General features: G+C 44.0%; 1 protein-coding gene across 4 annotated transcripts in view; it reads left to right on the plus strand.

The window, feature by feature from the left end:
- Nr1i2 (nuclear receptor subfamily 1 group I member 2) overlaps window positions 1–20,554 on the plus strand; it is a 37,697-nt gene extending 17,143 nt beyond the window's left edge. Inside the window, exons 2-9 of one of the 4 annotated variants that reach the window (XM_046458005.2) lie at window positions 9,988–10,209; window positions 13,129–13,262; window positions 13,732–13,919; window positions 14,715–14,989; window positions 17,051–17,193; window positions 17,396–17,512; window positions 17,828–17,933; window positions 18,018–18,405. In XM_046458005.2, the coding sequence (XP_046313961.1) occupies window positions 10,076–10,209; window positions 13,129–13,262; window positions 13,732–13,919; window positions 14,715–14,989; window positions 17,051–17,193; window positions 17,396–17,512; window positions 17,828–17,933; window positions 18,018–18,078 (1,158 nt within the window). In that variant the 5' untranslated portion in view covers window positions 9,988–10,075 and the 3' untranslated portion in view covers window positions 18,079–18,405. Of the gene's footprint in view, window positions 1–9,987; window positions 10,210–13,128; window positions 13,263–13,731; window positions 13,920–14,714; window positions 14,990–17,050; window positions 17,194–17,395; window positions 17,513–17,827; window positions 17,934–18,017; window positions 18,406–19,423 lie in introns of those variants that run through there. The other 3 variants (XM_046458007.2, XM_046458006.2, XM_046458004.2) reach the window with 3 other exon arrangements.
- Window positions 20,555–20,881: the final 327 nt, after the last annotated feature.

The raw sequence follows: 20,881 nt of genomic DNA on the forward strand, positions 1-20,881 counted from the left end.
TCTAGCAGTTAGAGAAATGCAAATTAAAACTATCCTGAGATTTCATCTCAATCCATTCAGAATGGCAATTATCAAGAATACAGGCAACAATAAATTTTGGTGAGGATGTAGGGGAAAAGGTACACTCATACATTGCTGGTGAGAATGCAAATTGGCACAACCATTATAGAAAGCAATATGGAGATTCCTCAGAAAACTTGGAATAAAACCACATTTGATCCAGTTATCCCACTCCCCAGCATATACCCAAAGGACTTAAAAATCAGCATATGATAGTGATGCAGCCACATCAATGTTTATAGCAGCTCAATTCACAATAGCTACTTCTGTTTATTTCTCTAAGAGAAAAGAAAGAGTGATAGGAGTTCTATTTTCAAAAACATAACCACAATTTTTAAAAATTAATGAATGATTCCCTAAGTAATTTTTAATATAATTTAATATAATCAGTAAACAAATTTCCCTAATCAACTCTTTTTTTTCCCCCTAATTGACTCTTTTTTATTTTTGGTACTGGGGATCGATACTCAGGGGTACTTAACCACTGAGTCATGTCCCCAGCGCTTTTTTTGTATTTTATTTAGAGACAGGGTCTCACTGAGTTGCTTAGGGTCTCTCTAAATTGTTGAGGCTGGCTTTAAACTTGTGATTCTCCTGCCTCAACCTCCAGAGCTGCTGGGATTATAGACCTGCTACCACCTACACCACTGTGCTTGGCCCTAATTAACTCCTTTTTTTTTTTTTTTTTTGGTGCTGGGGATTGAACCCTTGAACTTGGGGCCTTGTGCATGCACGACAAGTACTCCATCAACTGAGCTATTCCCCCAGACACCTAATTGACTCTTAAATGCCTTTATTGATTTTCTTGGGTCAGAATCCAAACAAGTTCCACAAATTGTCTTTGGATTATAAATCTATAAATATAGATTTATATAAATATAAATATATAAATATGAAGACTTTTTACTCTATAAGAGCCCCCCCCCAACACACAAACACACTCACACACACACCCTTTTTTTTGTCCTTTGTGAGTTCTTTGTCAGGAAGATTTAGTTCCTTGTTCCGTAAACATGTTCACATTCTGGATTTGATTGATTGTATTTCCAAAGCATTTGCTACTTCTCTAACTCTGTACTTTCTGTAGTATGCTAGTTAAACCCAAATGCTTTAATCCCTTGGCAGGAATAATTCATAAGTGGTACTTTGTTCTTCCAGTTGCAACACATCAGAGGACACGTCTCTTTAGATCTTTGTTGATTTGATAGCTGAAGGTGCTATATTATTACTACTTATATATATTCTTTGATTATTAGTAAAGTTGAACAGCTTGTATGTGAAACAGTATTTCATTTTATCACGAATTGTCTCACTGTCCTTTTGACTGTCATATTTGTTACACACTTTTCCTTCAAAGTGTCTTTGATTTCCTTTTTTTTTGTCATTTTTGACAAATAGTTTTTGAATTTCTGTATAGTTAGAATCATTATTCTTTGTTGTTATGATTTCTACCATATCTTTTTACTGACAGCACAGCCAGGGAGGCTGCCTGGACTAGATTCAGCCACCTGCCTGCATAAGAAATAAGCAAACTATGTAAAAAAAGAAAAATGAATTTTACACAGATTGATCAAACTGGGAAGACACATCTAGTTCCTTTCTTTGAAGGCCCCATAGAAGCAGTTACAATTCATAGGAATGACATCCGTATGTAGATTTTGCTAGGCTGTGCTTAGCCAGAGAATATGTCAGTCTTAATTTCCTTGGCCTCTGTCTTCTGCATGAAGAGGTATAGAATGCAGAAGAGCATTATGGGAAGTTGCTTTTAATTTCAAAGGGGGGTCTGTATGTATACCTCCATTCAGAACATAGATATTTACAGAAATTTTCTTTAGTGCTTAATTGTTCTGTTTTGCTTTTCTCTCTTACACTTAGTTCTTTTGAGACTTACTATGATGAAAGTGGGAAAGCAGGATTTAGATGGATTTTTTTCTCCTACAACTATAAGACTAATTGTTTCAGTATCAATTATTGAATACTTCTTTCACTGATTTGTGAGGATTAACTCATTGTATTACATTCTTACATACATTCTCTTTTATTGAGAATTTTTAATTTTTATTTCAATTTTTACGAGAAATGACTACTTTGATTAATAAAGATTTTACAATTTAGTAGGATGATTACTTTCCATTTCCATCTTTTTTTAATATTTATTTTATTTTTTTGTGTGTGTAGATGGACACAACACAATGCCTTTATCTCCATGTGGTGCTGAGGATCGAACCCGGGTCCTGCCCATGTTAGGCGAGCACTCTACCGCTGAGCCACAATCCCAGATCCTCCATTTCCATCTTTACTATTTCTTTTAAACAAATTGCTTTAGTTGTTCATGTCAATTTCCCTTCAAATGAAGACCTGATTTTTCCAACTATAACTAAAATTAAATTGAAATATTTTTTAGAATTGCATCAAATTAATAAATTAATTTGAAAAAATTGGACATCCCTGAGATCCTTCATCTTAAGGGTCTCTTTCTATTTCTACCTGTCAAGAGTTTTTGTTTTACTCTTCTCTCTGGCATTTCTTGTTAATATTTCCAGGCATTTGCTTTTGCTTTTGTTCCTATCTCATATGATTCTGTTAAATTCATTTTTTGTGTGTGTGTGTGGTGGTGGGTACCAGGGGCACTTGACCACTTAGCCACATCCCCAGCCCTATTTTGTATTTTGTTTAGACATAGGGTCTCACTGAATTACTTAGTGCCTTGCTTTTGCTGAGGCTGGCTTTGAACCTGTGATCATTCTGCCTCAACATCCCAAGCTGCTGGGATTACATGTTATATTATGATTATTTTTGATGGCATAATAGAAGGGACTAATTTGTATGCTTTGTCTTGCATCTTTCACTTTACCAAATGCTAACCAATCATCAGAGTTTACAGCTGGTGTCTAAGTGCTGCTGATTTTGTTTGCTTTGTAATAGTTACACCTTATTTTTTTGTGTCTCATGTTTTATGGCATTAAGCAACCCCTTAACTAATTATTAACAACACTAGTACAGCAATCATTTTATTTTACTCCTGATTTTACTGAAGATAAATCTAATGTTTTTTCACAAAGTATGCTATTGGTTATTGGTAAGACAGATTGTCATTTACTAGAAAGAATCATTACATTCTTGACTTAAAAGTTTTGCTATTGTTGTTTGTTTTTAATCAGGAGAGATGTGGCACATTGTTACCAGTATCCTGCTTACATGTAGAAAAAAACACACACACATACTGCTCCACACAGGCAAAAGGCAGCTGCCTCTTTCTTTGAAGTCCCCTCCAGGCCTCTCAATGTGAATTTTCTGCTTGCCGCATAGTTGATATTCTCAGTGAGATGATTCCCAATATACCCTTTCAAACTTGGTACAAGTCTATCTTCTCTGAACTCTGATTTGTATTACATTACAAATGTTCGTTCTTTTAATTTACCCTAAACATATTTGATGACATAATTTAAGTGTGTTTAAGAAATTTGGAATTTAGAAACACACCTCAGCCAGATACAACCCCTATTGACCCCACACAGCCCTGAGCCTCCATCATCAAGTTTTCAGCCAGCAGGCTGAGGGACCATCCTGAATGTATTGCTCACCCCAAAGCTCTCCAAAGGTCAATTGTGACAAGATTGAACTGGTATTTTTAGGGGCTTAGTAAAAGGCCCAGTTGATGAGGAACAAAAAGCAAAGTCTCCAATGTACAGAGGCCCAGAAGCACCAAATCAGCAGAACACAATGGGCATCAGCCCCAGAGAACTTGCAGGTGTTTTTAGACATATGGTCATCTGCTTACATCAGCCTTGCTTTCAAAATCAAAGCTGTCTACAGCCTGAGTGTTGGCACAAGTCTTTAATCTGTGCTACATGGGAGGCTGAGGCAGAAGGATCACAAGTTTGAGGCTGGCCTGGGCAATTTAGGAGGAACTTGTCTTGAAATAAAAAAATAAGGACTGGGGGTATAGCTCAGTAGTAAAGCACCCCTGGGTTTAATTCCCATTACTAGGAAAAAACAAAAGATGTGGAACACAGGTGAAGCTTCCCTGTACTGGCCAAAATCCCATGGATGACCATCACAACCTTGAACAACATTCCATTGTGAAAGAAAAAATCTGCAGACTTTTAGAAGGCATGAGACAACATGCCTCTGGATATGGTTCAAGTAAGTCATTGAGATGGCAAGTAAAGAACTGAAGACCTTGGGGAATTACCTGCTGCCCAGGAACAGAGAAGCACATCAAAGAATCATATGACATGGAGGGGCTATCTGAACCACCTAGGAAAACTTTGCAAGCTATTGTGGAACTGAAGGAAGTTTAATAAATGGTTTGCCTATTCAGAAACAAATCTTATGAAGGATGCAGTGTAACGTTGAATTAAGAATACAGGTTTTAGAGTCCAACTGACCTGTTTTCAAATTCTGGTTCCACCTCCTTCTAGCTAAGCAATATCAACGAATCATCAACGATGTGTGTACTTAGTGCAGCCCAGCAGTGCCCAAGCGCCAGACGTACAGAAACACTTGATTTCCTGGTTTATTCACTCATATATTGATGACTGTTCCTTGCTGAGAGCATAAACATCTCTTTGGTATTCAGTATAAACACTGGATTTTGCAATTATTTTTGCAAAGGCCCTATTGAAATATTTCACTGTGGATGAATACAGGAGACCATCATTTTAACCCTCTTCTGGCTAGATTTCACAGATTACTAAGCACAATGAGGAGCAGGTGCTATGCTCGGAAACAAACACAGCTGTATTCGATTAAAAGTACACATCTAATTGGTCTTATGAAATTCACATGAAAAAGAGAGATGTTGGCACATACCAGAGGGCTCATTACTGTCATATTCCTTCCCACAGGGCACCATTCTGTAAAGAAGACTGATGTAAGAGACGCGGGAGCAGGGCTATTGATGCCAGTTGGCAATCCACCCACCCCAGATCAGATCTATTTCTAACAAAACTCCAGGGGTTCTGTTCCCATTATCTCTTGCCATGTAACAAATCTCCCGTAAGCTTACTGGATTAAACCAACCACCATTTATTTTCTGTTGATGGGGAAAATTGGGGAGTACAGCTTCACATGACCTTGGCTGAGACTGTCATATGAAGGCCGGGCTGGACCAGGAAGCCTGTGGGTTTCACTCCTGTGCCTAGAGTTAGATGAGGTGGCTGGGAGGCGGGGCTGCTAGGCCTCACCCAGCTGAGGGATCTCAAGGCACTCCCTCCTCACACAGCCCTTCTGCACCAGTCTCTTCAGCTGGTCACTCAGCAGGGTAATCACATTTTTCTCACACAGTGGCTTAGGGCTCTGCAAAAGGCAAAGGCAGAAGTTACTGGGTTTCTCATGGGATAGGCCCAGACTAGCACAGTGTCATTTCTCCACATTCTACTGGTCAAAGCAAGTTACAGAATGTCCTAGATTCCTCTGGAAGGGGACTACAAAAGGATGTGGCTATGGGGAAGTGTGGCTCCTCAGCAGCCATATTTGGAGAACAGCTGCCATGGGTTCGATAACCAGCTTCATGAGGATATGAGCTAACGAACTATGGAATGTCCCGGAGTCTGCCTGTTTAATAGTCAACATGAACAAAACGAGTTCTACGAATCCTAGGGAGTGGGGCTCTGGCACTAATTCTAATACCTCCTCATTAAGGAACTGGTGAAAGTGTTAATTAGGCACAGTTTAAGTGAATATGTTTCCTTCAGTCCTTTGGTGACATTTATTTTCTTGATCTACATCCTTTGCTGAGTTTCTCTTGTGATTCATATCATCATGTTGTAATGGTCACTTCCCTTGTGGGGAATGGCCTTTGAATTTATTGCTGAGAAAGCTCCATTTCACTATCTTCAGTTGTATAAAGTTCACAGTTTACGTGCAGAATCTCTGCCGACTGTCCCTGTAGCCACAGAGGCTGCTCTTTCCAGGGGCTCCTGAATAATGCTGAAGACTTAAGGAAGGGTATTCTCCAACGTGCACTCTGAAACTCTACCCTGCTAATAAAACTTTCTGTAGCTATGCGGCTCTTTGACTCCAGAATGCTTCAGAATAAAGGTCTTATATTTTTGCCCAAGAATGACTTCCAAGTTCTGAAGAACCTGGAAAACATATAACAGAGTATGCAGTGTGTAGTAGATGTGCAGCATGTTTGAAATAGATAGATGTTCTGATAGTCATCCAGAGGAGTAAGTTAGTGCTGTGCTCTGAGTGCCTCATATGCTGAAATCTTCATCCCCCAAGGTAATGGCACTAGGAAGTGGAGTCTTTGAGAGGTGATTTCTCATGATTGAGATTAATAAAATCCTGGAGAGCTAACTAGGTCCTTCTACTATGTGAAGCCACAGGGAGATGATACCATCTATGAACTAGGCCTTCATCAGACACTGAATCTGCTGATGCCTAGATCTTGGACTTTGCAGACTCCAGAACTGTGAGAAATATATTTCTGTTGTTTATAAGCTGCTTGGTTTATGGTATTTTGTTACAGAAGCCTGAATGGACTAAGACAATGAGTTACCTTTTTCAAAGGACCTGGAACACTGTGAGTTTCAATAATCATTAGTTACCATTTTGGTATCTGCTCTAGCCGTTGTTCACCAATACAAAGTTGGCCCCAAAATACTAATCCTGTAATTTTAGATTGCCCCAGTCATCTGCTAAAACCATTTTTCTTGGTGTTTTTGAATGAGAAAATTAAATATATTTACATTTAACTATCAACTTATTGGATATTTCTACTATCTTTAAAAAACTTTTAATATATTAATTGAAACACTGTTGTACATATTTATGGAGTACAGTAAAATAATTCAATCAACTGTGCAATGATCAAATCAGGGTAATTAGCATTTGCATCTCCTCAAACATTTATCATTGAAAACCTTTGGACTCTTCTAGTTACTTTGAAATATATCATAAGTTATTGCAGAATGTAATTGCCCTATTGTGCAATAGAACACTAGAACTAATCCTTCCTATTTAACAGTACTTTGGTACCTTATTTAACCTTTCTCTATCCCTCCTTTCCACATCCCTTCCTAATCTCTTATGACCATTGTTATCCTTCTTTTTTCCCCTGTGAAACCAATTTGCTTAGCTTCCAAACAACATGCCACATTTGTCTCTCTGTACCTGACTCACTTTACATAGCATAGTGTCCTCCAGTTCTATTGATGATGCTGAAAATTGTATCACTTCATTTTTTTATGGCTGAAAATACAACATTGTGCATATATGACACATTTTCTTTATCCATTGATGAATACTTTGGTTGATTCCATATACTAGCTATTGTGAATAGCACTGCAATAAACATGAGTTAATAAGTTGATTTCATTTTCTTTGGATGTACATCCAACTGTAGGATAGCTGGGTCATTTAGTAGATTGATTTTTACTTTTTCAAGGAAATTCTATATTGGTTTCCATAGGGACTGTACTAATTTTATCCCCACTAACAGTGTATGAGAGTTCTCTTATGTCCAGATCCTCAACAGTCTGTGTATCTTTTTGTAATAGCCATTCTAACTGGAGTGAGATGCTTAGTAATATCAATCATTTTAAAATATACCTTTTGGGCACTTGTATGTCTTCATTGAGAAAGATCTACTCAGATCATTGGCTTATTTTTTAATCGTGTCCCCTGCCTTTTTTTTTTGCTATTGTTTTGAATTTCTTGTCTAGTCTGGACATGAATCTTTTGTCAGATGAATAGTTTGCAAGTATTTTCTCTCAGTGTGAAGGGTGTCTCTTCACACTATTATTTCCTTTGCTGTGCAGTAGCTTGATGTAATTGCATTAGCTATTTTTACTTTCTGTTATTTTGGGGGTCTAGTCCAAAACAGAATCTTTACCTATACCACTGTGTAGAAGCATTTCTCCTGTATTTCTACCACCTTATCTTGTTTTTCCATTTGTCACCCTTTCAGTTTCTTTTTATGTCTCTAGTGGCCTCCTTTTTGGCTTTTTAAAAATTCCGCTTTCCCCTTCCTTTTGGCTTTCAGTTTATACATTCTATGTCTACACTTTTAGGATTACCCTAGACATTTAAACAAGCATACTTTCCTATCAAAAATATAAGGTCTGTTCTGTCTTATTTCCTCAACATGGGACCTTAACAAAGCTTTCCTTAGGATTATCCATCTCCTGACTTACATAATGTTGCCTATTTCAGTTGTGGTTTGCTTTTTCTAACTTGTAAAACATTGTTATTAGTTTGTGTAATTGCTGTTTATTCCAATTTTATAGATAATGTTCATTTATTTTTCAAATCTGCTAGCTCAGTTTTGTGGCCTTGTAACTTACATCTTCAATCTCTTCTACTGTTTATTTAAACATGTTTTGGTTTTGATGATTCAGGAAGTCTGTGCATGTCTAATTCTGCTTTAAGCTGTTTTTGTTGACTCTAGCTCATGATATTTTGTTAGTCTTTGACACATGATTTGTGAATTTTTGCTCATATTTATTAGAAATTATGTGTGTAATTATTTATACTGAGGTAGAAAGTGGAAAGGTATCTTCCAGATACCTCTCTGGGTATCTGGAAGAGCTACTAACCCAAGAGCTTTTGAAATCAAATCCTGGGCTTGAGGTTTTTGTGAACACCAAAAATATATCTTTTTTTTTTTTCCTGCAAGTCTGTATGAGGTCAGAATTGTGATCTGAAAAATTAGAGAAGACTCTCATCCCACCCCCCATACCACACACATGTGCACAGTTCAAGTTTCTAGTCAGCCTGTTTTGTTCAGTTTTCTGGAGAGCCAAATTCAGGAAGAGATTAATTGTCCATTCATTCCTATATGTGAAATAGTTCAGTGTCATCTGTCAGGATGCTAGAAACTGAATTTGTGTGTTTCAATTTTACTCAGAATTTTATTTTTGTTTTAGAAAAGGCAACATCACTTGTGGTGTGGTTGCTCCCGGCAATCAGTGCCTAGACAGACTTTTGGAGAGCACAGTGAACGGGGTCAGTCCCTGATTTCTACTCACCATCCTCTGCAGCTGTTTTGAGTAGAGTTCAGGTCAGCTGCCTGGGGAGGGCATCTTGAGTTCAGCTCTATTGAGGGGCACAGATTCTTCGCCATCTACACACACACCAGCTCTGCCATGATGTAGGCCATTTTCTTCCCGCATCATGATCTTGGCTCCACTCTCACTGTCTCCCCATCTGCCAAGTGAAAGCCCTCTTTCTGCTAGCCTTTCCAGGGCTCTCTGGGAGGCTGAGGACCACCCTCCACATCTGAAGGACCACCCTCCTCTGGAGCTCCTCAATCCTGGGAATTATTTAGTAGTCTGTCCCATCAGCTGTTCCCTGCTCAGGTCTTGACCAACTCATGGCCTCCTAACCTCGGCTTACTCAAGTACTGCTTCCATGATCCACTCTAGCCCAGACAGTTTCTTTTTCTTTTGTTTCCTTTTTTTTCTTCCTCTTCTCCCCCACCCTGCTTCTTCCAGTGGTGGGAATTGAACCCAGGGTCTCATTCATGCTAGGCAGGTGCTTTACCACTGAACCACATCCCCAGTCCAGTCTCTTCTTATTTCTTTTCATCTTTTCCTTCCACTTCTCTCTTCCATGTTTTTTTTAATATTTATTTTTTAGGTATAGATGGACACAACACAATGCCTTTATTTTTATGTGGTGCTGAGGATCGAACCCGGGTCCCACCCGTGCTAGGCGAGCGCTCTACCGCTGAGCCACAATCTCTTCCATGTTTTTGTTCATGTGTTCTACTCCAAGGCCCTACAACTGGATACAAAATATCATGGATAATAACTCAAACCCCCCTGCCCACATTCTTTTCATGAGAGGTCAGTTCTGAGGTCCAGCATTGAACCCAAATATAAGCAAAGCTCAGAAGGGACAGAGTGTTACTTCTGCAGCTTTGGGACACTACTGTTGAGCCCTTTCATTGACTATTGTTTTTTCTTTTACTTATAGTCCAAGAGGTTCAGAAGCAAACCTGGAGGTGAGACCTGAAGAAAGTTGGAGCCATGCTGACCTTGAACACTTCAAAGAAGCAACTTCTATGTCTGAAAAGCCCACCACCAATTTTGCAAATGAGGAAGATGGGGGTCCCCAAATCTGCCGCGTCTGTGGGGACAAGGCCAATGGCTATCACTTCAATGTCATGACATGTGAAGGATGCAAGGGCTTCTTCAGGTAGTCACCCATCAACCTTCACTCATTTGCCACCGCTGATACACTGGGTCACATCTAACGGGAGTCTGCCAGTAACCCTGCAGGGCAATGTCTCAGGGACTCAGTTTGATCTGTCTTGGGGGTTCAAAGAGTAGGCTGGTAGCCCACCCAAAGGCTTTCTAATTAGTCTTGAATGAACCATTTATACCTCAGAGCAATCTTCATCTCTTTCTTCCATGTTCTACCTGGAAAAGATCCCCTTCTATTAAGATACCATTTTATGTATTCGTCAATGAAAGATCAGACAGTGAAAGAGTCAAGAATTTAAAAATCCAAAACGCAAAGTGTTCAAATCAGTTTTATAAGACAGTTATTAAGAGTGGCATAAAATAAATAAAAAAGAAAACAAGCTCACCTAGAATAGACAAACAGGGAGAATTAAAAAACAGAGGACTATGGTACTGGGATTGTGGCTCAGTGACAGAGCACTAACCTTACACATGTGAGGCACTGGGTTTGACCCTCAGCACCACATAAAAATAAATAAACAAAATAAAGATATTGTGTCCGTGTAAATCTAATATATATATATATATATATATATATATATATATATATATATATAATTTTTAATGGAGGACTAAAACATCCCAGCTCACAGCAAAGCAGGCCTGGACAGAAGGCTCACCTTGTCTAGCTGATGAAACAGAAAGACCAAAGCCAGCTCAGTGAGGGCACTCTCAGCAACAGGGCTCAGACCAAGAGGGAGAGAAGCAGATTAAGATAGGAGGGGAAGGGAGGAAGGAATGTGTGAGGAAGAGCACCCAGTCTACCCTCAGAAAGGGAGAGGGCATGCAGTGTCTTGGGATCCTTGTACACTTTCCAGATGGTGAGACTGACTTAGCCCTTTGTAGAGTTCTTCCTGGTGGCTGGATATTCTAACGGAAATGAATGTCCCCAGAGCCAAGGGCTCACTCTGCAATCCCAAAGATGGGCTGCTGGTCAGCAAGTCATGGATGCAGGCTCAGCTGTTTGACCCCAGAACACATGGGAGGACTTCCAGGCCTGGATGATCCCAGGAAAGCACTGCTGCAGCCTCTGTTAAGACCAGTTCAATGAGAGTGGAATGAAAAAATCCCTGCTTCAGGGCAGACACAGCCAGGCCTGAGCAGCTCTGAGGTTGCATGGGGGTTAACTCCAGCTGGGGGAGGTCTGAAGGCATCATGTTCCAGGGAGAAAGGAACATTTGTGTATGGACAATCACAAGTGAGACACAGCAGCAGTATTAGGTTGTGTTCAGCTACAAGTCACAGAACACTTTAGGAAAACGTGTTTCCTCTCCTAAAAAAAGTCTAGACAAATGCTTTCATCTTAGTGAGTCCTGAAGCTAAATTCTCTGTGTTTTTCTCTTCTGCCGTTCTACCCAAAAGCTGTGATTTCAGTATGGAGGTACAAAACTCCAGGGTTCCCAGGCAGTAGCCATGACATCCAGCAGAGAAACAAAAAGGCTATCTCTTCTCCTTGTGAGAGCAAGAAAACCTTTCCCAGAAGACCCCCTAATGCCACACAGGCTAGAGATGGCCCTGAACTACTCCTGAACTGTTTACTAGCAAAGAGTCCTGGAGAGATCTCTGAGCTGGGCAGGTGAATATATGAAGGCAGGAGAACATCAGAACCAGATCAGGATCCTTACAGAAAAGAAGAGGATGCCTGGAGCATCTGTCCAAGCAGCATCCATAGATTGCCTTGGGGTGCAGGGATCCTCTGCCCTCTTCTCCCCAATTGGGTGCTATTCCTGGGACTCCCAAAGGGACATGACATATCATAGTGGCTAGGAGTTTGTAGTGGTATTAGGCAGACCTGGACTCAAGTTTCATGAATTAGCTGGAAGACAGGTGGTGATCTATCTATCTTCTCAAAGCCTCAGTTTCCCTCATCTCTGCCAGGTAGATGACAGGATGAATTTTATAGGATTTTGAATACTAAATTTACAGAGCTTTGCAAAATATCAAGCCCAGCATGTGATGGCATGTTCTAATAAATGTGAGTCCTTCCCCACAATCCCCATTTACCCATTCTGGATGTACTTTGGAGTAGCTCCAAGGGTCTCCTCAAGGGTCTTCCTTAGCCAGACCAAGGGAGAACTTCTTTCATTCTATCCGGCTATGGAAACGAGGAGAAGCAAACTTGGAGCTGTACTGATAAGGTCTGTCGTGGGAAGTTCAGATGCCTGGGCTGTGGAGACAGTGGCTGTGCAGGCATTTCCCACTGCCTGCCTACCTGCTGAACCTATACAAGGGCCTGAGGACCAATGCCCACACACTCTGCTCTTACAGGGCTCTCCTCTTTGCCCCCTATGTCAATCAGAAGAACCCATTTTGCAATGGGGAAGCAACTTTCCAGTGAGGTAGAACAGCTTACTGATTCCCTAGACTGCTTCTCAGCCCCCATTCTAGGATGAAAGCTGGGGACAGAAGGGGATTTCTTATGTTTCTTATCCCCCAGAGATCAAGTTGCCTCTATTTCCCTCTTTGAAGAAGGAGGAATCCAGGAAGAGGCCCATCTCCATGGAAACACTGCCTTAGTAACAAGGGGGAAAAGGAGGAGGGAACACATACTTTGGGAGGTAGAGGGGGGTTGGAACTGGAGTTGAAGTGTCCCAGAAAGTGGCTTCCAGCTGCAGAAACCCCTAAAAAGCACAAGCCCTATTTCCTGTGGGAATGCTGCAAAATAGATCTTCCCCGCTCCTCTAGAGAAGACCCTCCACCTGTCTTCCCTATAGTACCTGATTCAACTGGGAAGGCAAAGATGAGGCCCATAGAGATTTGGGTTAGTGTGTCCCATCCGCGGCTGGGAGGGGTGGGAGAGGGGTGATATGACCTGGAACCCCTGGTCTAGTGGGCCCCATGCAGTCTGCCTCCTGCATTTTCTCTCTCACAGGAGGGCCATGAAACGCAATGTCCGACTGAGGTGCCCCTTTCGCAAAGGCACCTGCGAGATCACCCGGAAGACGCGGAGGCAGTGCCAGGCTTGTCGCTTGCGCAAGTGCCTGGAGAGCGGAATGAAGAAGGAGAGTGAGCGCCGGGCTGCTGGGGGCGGGCTACCCAGGCCCTGCACGCTCCGGGAGGGTGTGACCAGGGGCCCTGTAGGATCCTTACAGAAAAGAAGAGGATGCCTGGAGCATCTGTCCAAGCAGCATCCATAGATTGCCTTGGGGTGCAGGGATCCTCTGCCCTCTTCTGGGCAAGTGCGTGAGCGCGTGTAGATGTGCACCCAGAGCGGGCGCGTGTGCTCGTGTGCACGAGTGAGCTGTGTCCCTGTGCTACAGGCAGCCATCTGAACCGAGAGCTTGCAAGAGGGATTTGGGAGCTACAGGGCATTTTTATTTTTTGCTCTCTATCAGGGGTATGTCCCCCCTTTTCCTCTCAGATGCTCCTGCAAGCTTCCTTTTGTCCCCTTCTTTCTGTCCTGGATTTGTAATCAAACTGGGGAGGGTTAACCTGTGGGGACACGTGTGCTGAGCCTGCTCCACTGAACCTTCAGTGATCATGTCCGATACCGCGGTGGAGCAGAGGCGGGCGTTGATCAAGAGGAAGAAAAGGGAACGAATCGCGGCTCAACCGCTGGGGGAGCAGGGGCTGACGGAAGAACAGCGGTCCTTGATCAGGGAGCTGATGGATGCCCAGAAGAAAACCTTTGACTCCACCTTCTCCCATTTCAAGGATTTCCGGGTAGGAGGCTTAGAGCTGTCTTGGCTCCTGAGCTAGCTGCTCAACATCCCCTGGAGGCTCATTCCCAGGGTTTCCCATAGTGTGGTTCTGGGGTCAGGAGTCAGATTCCCCTGGGAATTTGCTAGACATGCAAATTTTCAGGTTCTCCCCCATCTTCCGAATTCCTGGAGTAAGGCATACCCCCAGCTGATGCCCTCCCAGGCTCATGTTGGAGAATCTCTGTTCTTCTGCAGCAGATAGGAACTGGGTCTGAGTCATAAGTGGAAGCAGAACTGGGTTTTAGGAGAACAGAGTCAGGATCTCTTGGGGGTGTGATCTTTGTAAATCAGTTCCTTAACAATCCAGTGTTAGCTGCATCTCTAATCCCAGTGCCCTCCCTTCCTGTGTGCTCACAGGTATCTCAGGTGAGGTGCCCAGCTTAGAGAACTTATTATCCCCAGAGAGCACAGTGTCTGCTCTTCCCATCTGCAGCTCCCTAACCCTTCTGAGTCTCCTGGGCCTAGTAGCAAGAATGCTTGTGACACACCAGGGTAGGAGGTCCCCCTCGCCCAGGGATGTGTGCATCCATTAATTCATGGATCCAGAAAGTACCCCCTGATGGGAGACAGCAAGAGAGAAGACACAAGTGCTGTGTGTGTGTGTGTGTGTGTACGTGCACACGCGTGCAGGGCCTTGAGCACCTGTGACTGTGTATCTTCTCAGGCTGCAGCTGGCTGTCTGGGATGTGTGGGGACCTGTTTATGAAAACATAGGCATTCTTTCTAATCTCCACCTCCTTCCTGTCTTGTGTTCCAGCTGCCAGAGGTGTTTAGCAGTGGCCATGAGATTCCAGAGTTTCTGCAGACTCCACCGGGGGAAGACCCTGTCAATTGGAGCCAGTTCAAGGAAGATCTGTGTACCATGAAGATCTCTCTGCAGCTTCGAGGGGAAGATGGCAGCGTGTGGAACTATAAACCCCCAGCCAACAGTGACGGGAAGGAGATCATTCCCCTGCTGCCCCACCTGGCTGACATGTCGACCTACATGTTCAAGGGTATCATCAACTTTGCTAAAGTTATCTCCTACTTCAGGTAGGACATGGGACTGTGTGGATGGGTGTGGAAGGGAAAAGGAAATGACCAAAAGCTCATTGAATTTGAGGGATGTTGGTGCCAAATGACCCTCCTTTGTCTCTGCCTCTCAGGTCACTGGTGCTGCAGGGAATAGGTTTCTAGCGGTATGTCTCAGTGGCTTTGTGGGTGTGGGTCTGCACTGTGATCCAGTGGGTCTCAGCCTCTCATCTGGAGATAGGAGCTAATAATACCTTCTTTATAGGACTACCAGATGAAATTAAAAAAAAAAAACCAGATGAAGATCACCCAGAACATAATGGAAATTCAGATAGAAATTCCTTTCCCTATTTCTCCCATGATGGCAGGAACCATAGATGACCGCTTCAAAGGATGAGTTGGAAGGAAAAAGAAGTCCAGAGAGAGAAGAAAGGAGAGAGAGGAACAGAACAGATGCTGGTCCTATAGTGGAGATATTACCCAAGAGATATCTGAGCAGGCCATGGAGAACATGGACCCATGGTTATGAAATTCAAAGGGCCAGGACTCCCCACAGCTAGGCATAGAGGCAACGACTAGAACAACTGGGGTCAGCAAGAGACCTGGAACCCCTTAATATGGTGGGAGCCACAGCCCATAATATATAATCTGTAGGGCTACAGATAGTGCTAGGTATGTTTTCCCTTGGGCTGGCCACCTTGCCTTTCTGAGCCTGGTCCAGTGGAGCCAAAATACACAGGCAAGGAACCCAGATCCCATCAGCAGGCGGAGGGCAGGTTATATTCCAGGAGTACAGGTTCCCTTTGCCTCTATGTGACACACAAGATTGGCTCAATGACATTAGGATAGCAATGACCTGGAATAGGGGGCAGACTGTGGCAAATTAGTTTGAGGGAGCAGGAAGAAAAGTCTACTTACTAGTGTGAACTTTGGCAGATTCTTGCTGGGCATCCAATGAGCCATAATTTAACTGCAGGGAGGTTACTACCTGCTTCTCCTGACCACCAGTTTTGAGAACAGTGACCCCAGGCATCACTGTTACCTTCTTTTTAGAAACAGACTCACTGTTGGTAAGAAACTTGTAGAACTCATCAGCTGATCAGTGGTGGAGGGCATATTTGGAAGTACAGGCTTGTAGAGTACAGACTTCAGAGCCGGCTACCTCCCAGGGACTGAGCTGGTCTCTGGGGAGACACAGAAGAATAATGTCAACTTCATGGCATTTGAAGTGCACTATTATGGATCAAAAGAAGTGGTATGTGTGCGAGTAGTGCAGAGCCTAATGTCCCAAGGAGACCAAAGTCAGGGACAGGGCTTTTTTTAGGAGTTCTCATGAACAGCCTCAGTTTCCCAGCCTCTTCCTTTTCAGGAACATCTTCTTCAGGGAGGAGTTGGGGGTTCCTCTCAGTTTGGGAGGAAGAGGTCCCTCCAGGATGAGCCCACCAATACCAGAGGTTTATAAAGCAGCCACTGTGGTTAGGCCTGTGTTCAGTGCTAGGATTGGGGCTCAAGGCATCCAGGTTGCCTGGAGAGAAACAGTAGAAATATGTAAATATTAAATTCAACATAGACAACAGGTAGCAAATATCCTCACCATGGAGCGCATACCAAAAGGAATGGCATGTGCTGAAGAACTCCACACTCTGGAAACACTTCTGGGAGGGGCAAACACATATCTTGGCTTAAAGAACTCAGGATTTACTTAAATGAAGCTAAGCAAGCACTCAAAGTTGGGAAATTGAGGCAGAAGATATGAAAACTAAGGAGCAGGAGCCAAGGTATCAACTAGGTCAGTGGCTATGTAGGGAGTTGGAGGAAGTGATTTAGGCTGTAAGGGACCTGGATGCTAAGCTAAGTGGGTATGGAGAGTCCACAAAGGTAGGAGGAGATATAAGAGAAGAAGAGTAACCTGCTTGGCTGGATGTGATGGGGAGAGATTAGAGGAAACCAGGAAGCAACTGCTGTGGTCCTCAGAGGAAGGAGCCTGTCCTACCTCCTCCCTTAACATCTGGGTTATGGAAATGGGTACCAGCCTGTGGGCAGCTACCCTGGGAGCTGTCATCTCACCATCTTTGCTGCCAGGGACTTGCCCATTGAGGACCAGATCTCCCTGCTGAAGGGGGCCACCATTGAGCTGTGCATACTGAGGTTCAACATGATGTTCAACGCAGAGACTGGGACCTGGGAGTGTGGTCGGCTGGCTTACTGCTTGGAAGACGTTGAAGGTGCTCAAGAGCCCCTGCCTGCCCTGGCAGAGGGAGGGACACATGATAGTTTTGGGTGGAAGGGAACCACATCAGGACATGCAGGTCCTGGGAATGTAAGGCAGGAAGACTGGGTGATGGAACAAAAGACCTTAGAGAGGGAAGATTTGTTCTTGGGTCAGCTTCTCAAGATGCCACCCATCCATCCTATACCCACCCACAGGTGGCTTCCAGAAACTTCTGCTGGATCCTATGATGAAATTCCACTACATGCTGAAGAAGCTGCAGCTGCATAAGGAGGAGTATGTGCTGATGCAGGCCATCTCCCTTTTCTCCCCAGGTGATGGCCTTCCCCAGGCTGTAAACACCCCTCACCATGATTGCAGGAGGCAGTAGCCCCTCTTCTGCCCTCCCTAGGGAAGGTCCCAGCTTACAGCCTTGTTCCCTCCTCCCTGCACAGGCAGGCTAAGGATGGGACTCTAGCTGGTTTCTCCTTGGGTCAGTGGGGTGATGTAGAACCCTAGTCCTCCTTTACCTTCAGGGTGACTTTGGCTCAGGAAGTGGCTGGCCAGTAGTTACCCTCTCTGGGCCAGACTGAGCCTGTCTTTGCCCCTTCCCACCCTGGCTGGGACCACTCTGTCTTCCCTCCCTGTAGACCGCCCAGGTGTGGTGCAGCGTGGTGTGGTGGAACAGTTGCAGGAGCGATTTGCCATCACTCTGAAGGCCTACATTGAGTGCATTCGGCCCCAGCCGGCCCACCGGTGAGCATGAGCAGAAAGGGCTGATGCTTGAGGGTGTGAGGGGTTCTCCCTGAAGCCTTGCCTAACTTTCAGCCTGTTCTCTAGGTCCATGCCTCCCTGGGTCTCTATGGGACTGCAGACCAGAGCTGTGCCTCGTGTGCTCTGATGACCAGTACTCTAGGGCCATTTTCTGTGACCTCTATTGAGGCATATTGCCTGAGAGCTGTCATCTCAGCTGGTCAGCCTGAGCACCAGTCCTGTTACGGGGAAAACCCAAGGGGGGGCTATGGCTGTGCCCAGCTGAGTGGACACTTGTCTGCCAGGGCCTTCCATCCTCCTTTCATCAAGAGGCCAGATACTTTCTTGTGTTTCCTACAGGGTCTTCTAGAATGGCCAATAAAAACTATAATGATAGTAAAGATTAGAATGACACCAATAATGAAGATAATCAGAAGTAGATTGTAATAGACATCATTTGTTGGGAAGTGCCAAATCTGGTGCCAAGTTGTTTATATATCTTGTCATCTTTAATCCTCAAAACACTCACATGAGTTGGGTATCAACACCATCCTGCAAAGGAAGCCAAGACACAGGGCAGTTGCCTAGGGTCCAGACGTATGGAGGCTGGCAGTGGACCAAGCCAAACCAAGTCCAAATCTCAAGCTCTTGAGCATTCCCTAAGAACTTCCCAGGAAGAATCCAAACACACTTGAGGTAGGGAAGTCCTTACCTTGATCTGATCATAACTCAGAAGAGGAAGGCTGCTTGGGACTTGGCCCAAACAGGGGTTTCCATAACTTCACTGGTCCTCAGAGTCCCTGTGACCTAGTGACCAGTCTAATGCCCAAAGGCCTGAAGACAAGGACAAATTTGAATTTAGGAGAACACAAACCCATGACGGTTAAGGCCAGCACTAGCTATTATAGTGTGAACTTGAAACTCAAATTCTCACTTGGTTTACACTGCTTTCTTTTTGCTCAGCATCTTGGGATGCTAGGGTGGCCATGACTTTATTTGCTCAGTTGTTCCCTGTATGGAGCCAGCAGGCTTGAGGTGCCAGCTGTCATCATGGAGAAACTGAGGCATGTGGTGTGTATAGACATTAAATCCAGAGCTGGATCCAGGAAGGGATTCCAGCCTGCAGTCCCTAACCTCCACAACTATTCTGCTCACTTCTGGGCCCCGGACATTAACCAAGATAGTGACTCCCTTTACCCCCAAATTAACCTAGGCATATGGCATCCGCAAGATCTGGATTTTCCACTGAGATCTCTATGAACAAAGACTCAAAATCCATAGATGAGGAAGGAGATTATGGCTCCCAAGTACCCACAGACTACTCTGCCCTTCTTGTGCACGGGCTGAAGGAATTCAGCCAAGCCTTGCCTCTTGGCTGACCTGAACCTGAGAAGTCCTGAGAATAAACTTGCATGCCCTCAGAACAGGGCTAGGGCTGGAGGGTCCAGGAGAGGAATGGCTGCATCCCAACCTCTCCTCTGGCTGGTCCACAGGTTCCTGTTCCTGAAGATCATGGCTGTACTCACCGAACTGCGCAGCATCAATGCCCAGCACACCCAGAGGCTGCTGCGCATCCAAGACACACACCCCTTCGCCACACCCCTCATGAGAGAATTGTTCAGCCCCACAGATGGCTGAGTGGCTGCCCTTGGGTAGAGCCTCGGTGGGACAGCGAGACCAGAGCTTGCCAAGCTGCCATTTCTGGGGATAGACAGATGGACACCATAGCTGGTTAGCATTCCTCAAAGAGGGGACTTGAGTCTCCCAGTCCTCAGTTCAGACTGTGGACAGGGAAGCCATGGACCCTATGTGCAGCATGAACTGGCCTATTTAGGTCAGGACTGTTAGAGGCCAGGCTGCCCTTCCCTTAGACAAAGTTCTGTGGTCCAGTAATAAATCCCCAAATCCCACTAAATCCCTTGAAATATTGTGGTGGGTGGAGAGGAAGGAGCTAGAGGCTGGGTTTCCATCAATACCCCAGTTTACAGGCTTGAGTCTTTTCACTGCTACCTCTAATAGTCCTGCCTTCCACTCCCCGCTCATTCCCATCCTCAGCCTCTTGCCCTGAGTTGCCAGGTGGGTTCCAGGCCTGTGCTCATAGGCAGGTGCATGTCTGTGGTGTCTTTGAGAGAAGCTGAGAAGCCTGCACTGAATGTCAGAAAATGGTCATAACCTCACGCTGAGCACGTCATTCTGTGTCTCTGCATCTACCCAAACCCATCATTAAGCACCAACACTGTGCAGCCTGCTGTGGGGTGGTGTACAGTGTTGATTTAGATGTCAATTCTGACCTTGAATAGTTCATATTTATGACAACAAAAGCTGAAACACCAATGATGCAGACCAAAAGGACAATCCACACATAAGAAGCACGAGGAATATTTTTGTGTGGATGCTGAGCTGCACTGAGATTTTGTGGGCACCTGGGCTCAGTGAAGACTCCCTAGGATGTGCTTATGGAAAGAAGGGATGGGAACTGTGTCTGTGGGTACCTGTGTGTGACTTAGCACAGGTCTATCTGCTCCCCATCTGACTGGGCCTGGGTTTGCTCCTGAGGCTGGTTAACACTTGTGTGCTGTCACAAGGCTACAGTGACAGTGAATAAATGTGCTAGAGTAAAACCACTTGCACGCACTCGTATTCCTGTGTCAATATGCTGTTCTCCAAACTGAAAAATGTGGGAGTGTCAGCCTTGTTATAGCTATTTGTGAGTAAAACTGTTTGCATTGTCACAAGTTTAATTTTACATATGGCACTTAATACATTATTTACATTATTATCTTAATAAGATAATAATACATTATTATCTTATTAATTTAATAAGGCATTTAATAGTTTTAGCAAATGTGTTCCTGGTTTAATGTCAAATCAAGGAAAAAGGTTTGGCTAAAGATGTAAAAAAAATGTTGGCATTCTAATCTGGGGAAGAAAGAAATGTGGGAGTGAGGAAG

Source organism: Marmota monax, unplaced genomic scaffold (genome assembly GCF_021218885.2).
Source record: "Marmota monax isolate L192 unplaced genomic scaffold, Marmota_monax_Labrador192_F-V1.1 WCK01_AAM20220418_F8-fsc00052, whole genome shotgun sequence".
NCBI classification, from domain to species: domain Eukaryota; kingdom Metazoa; phylum Chordata; class Mammalia; order Rodentia; family Sciuridae; genus Marmota; species Marmota monax.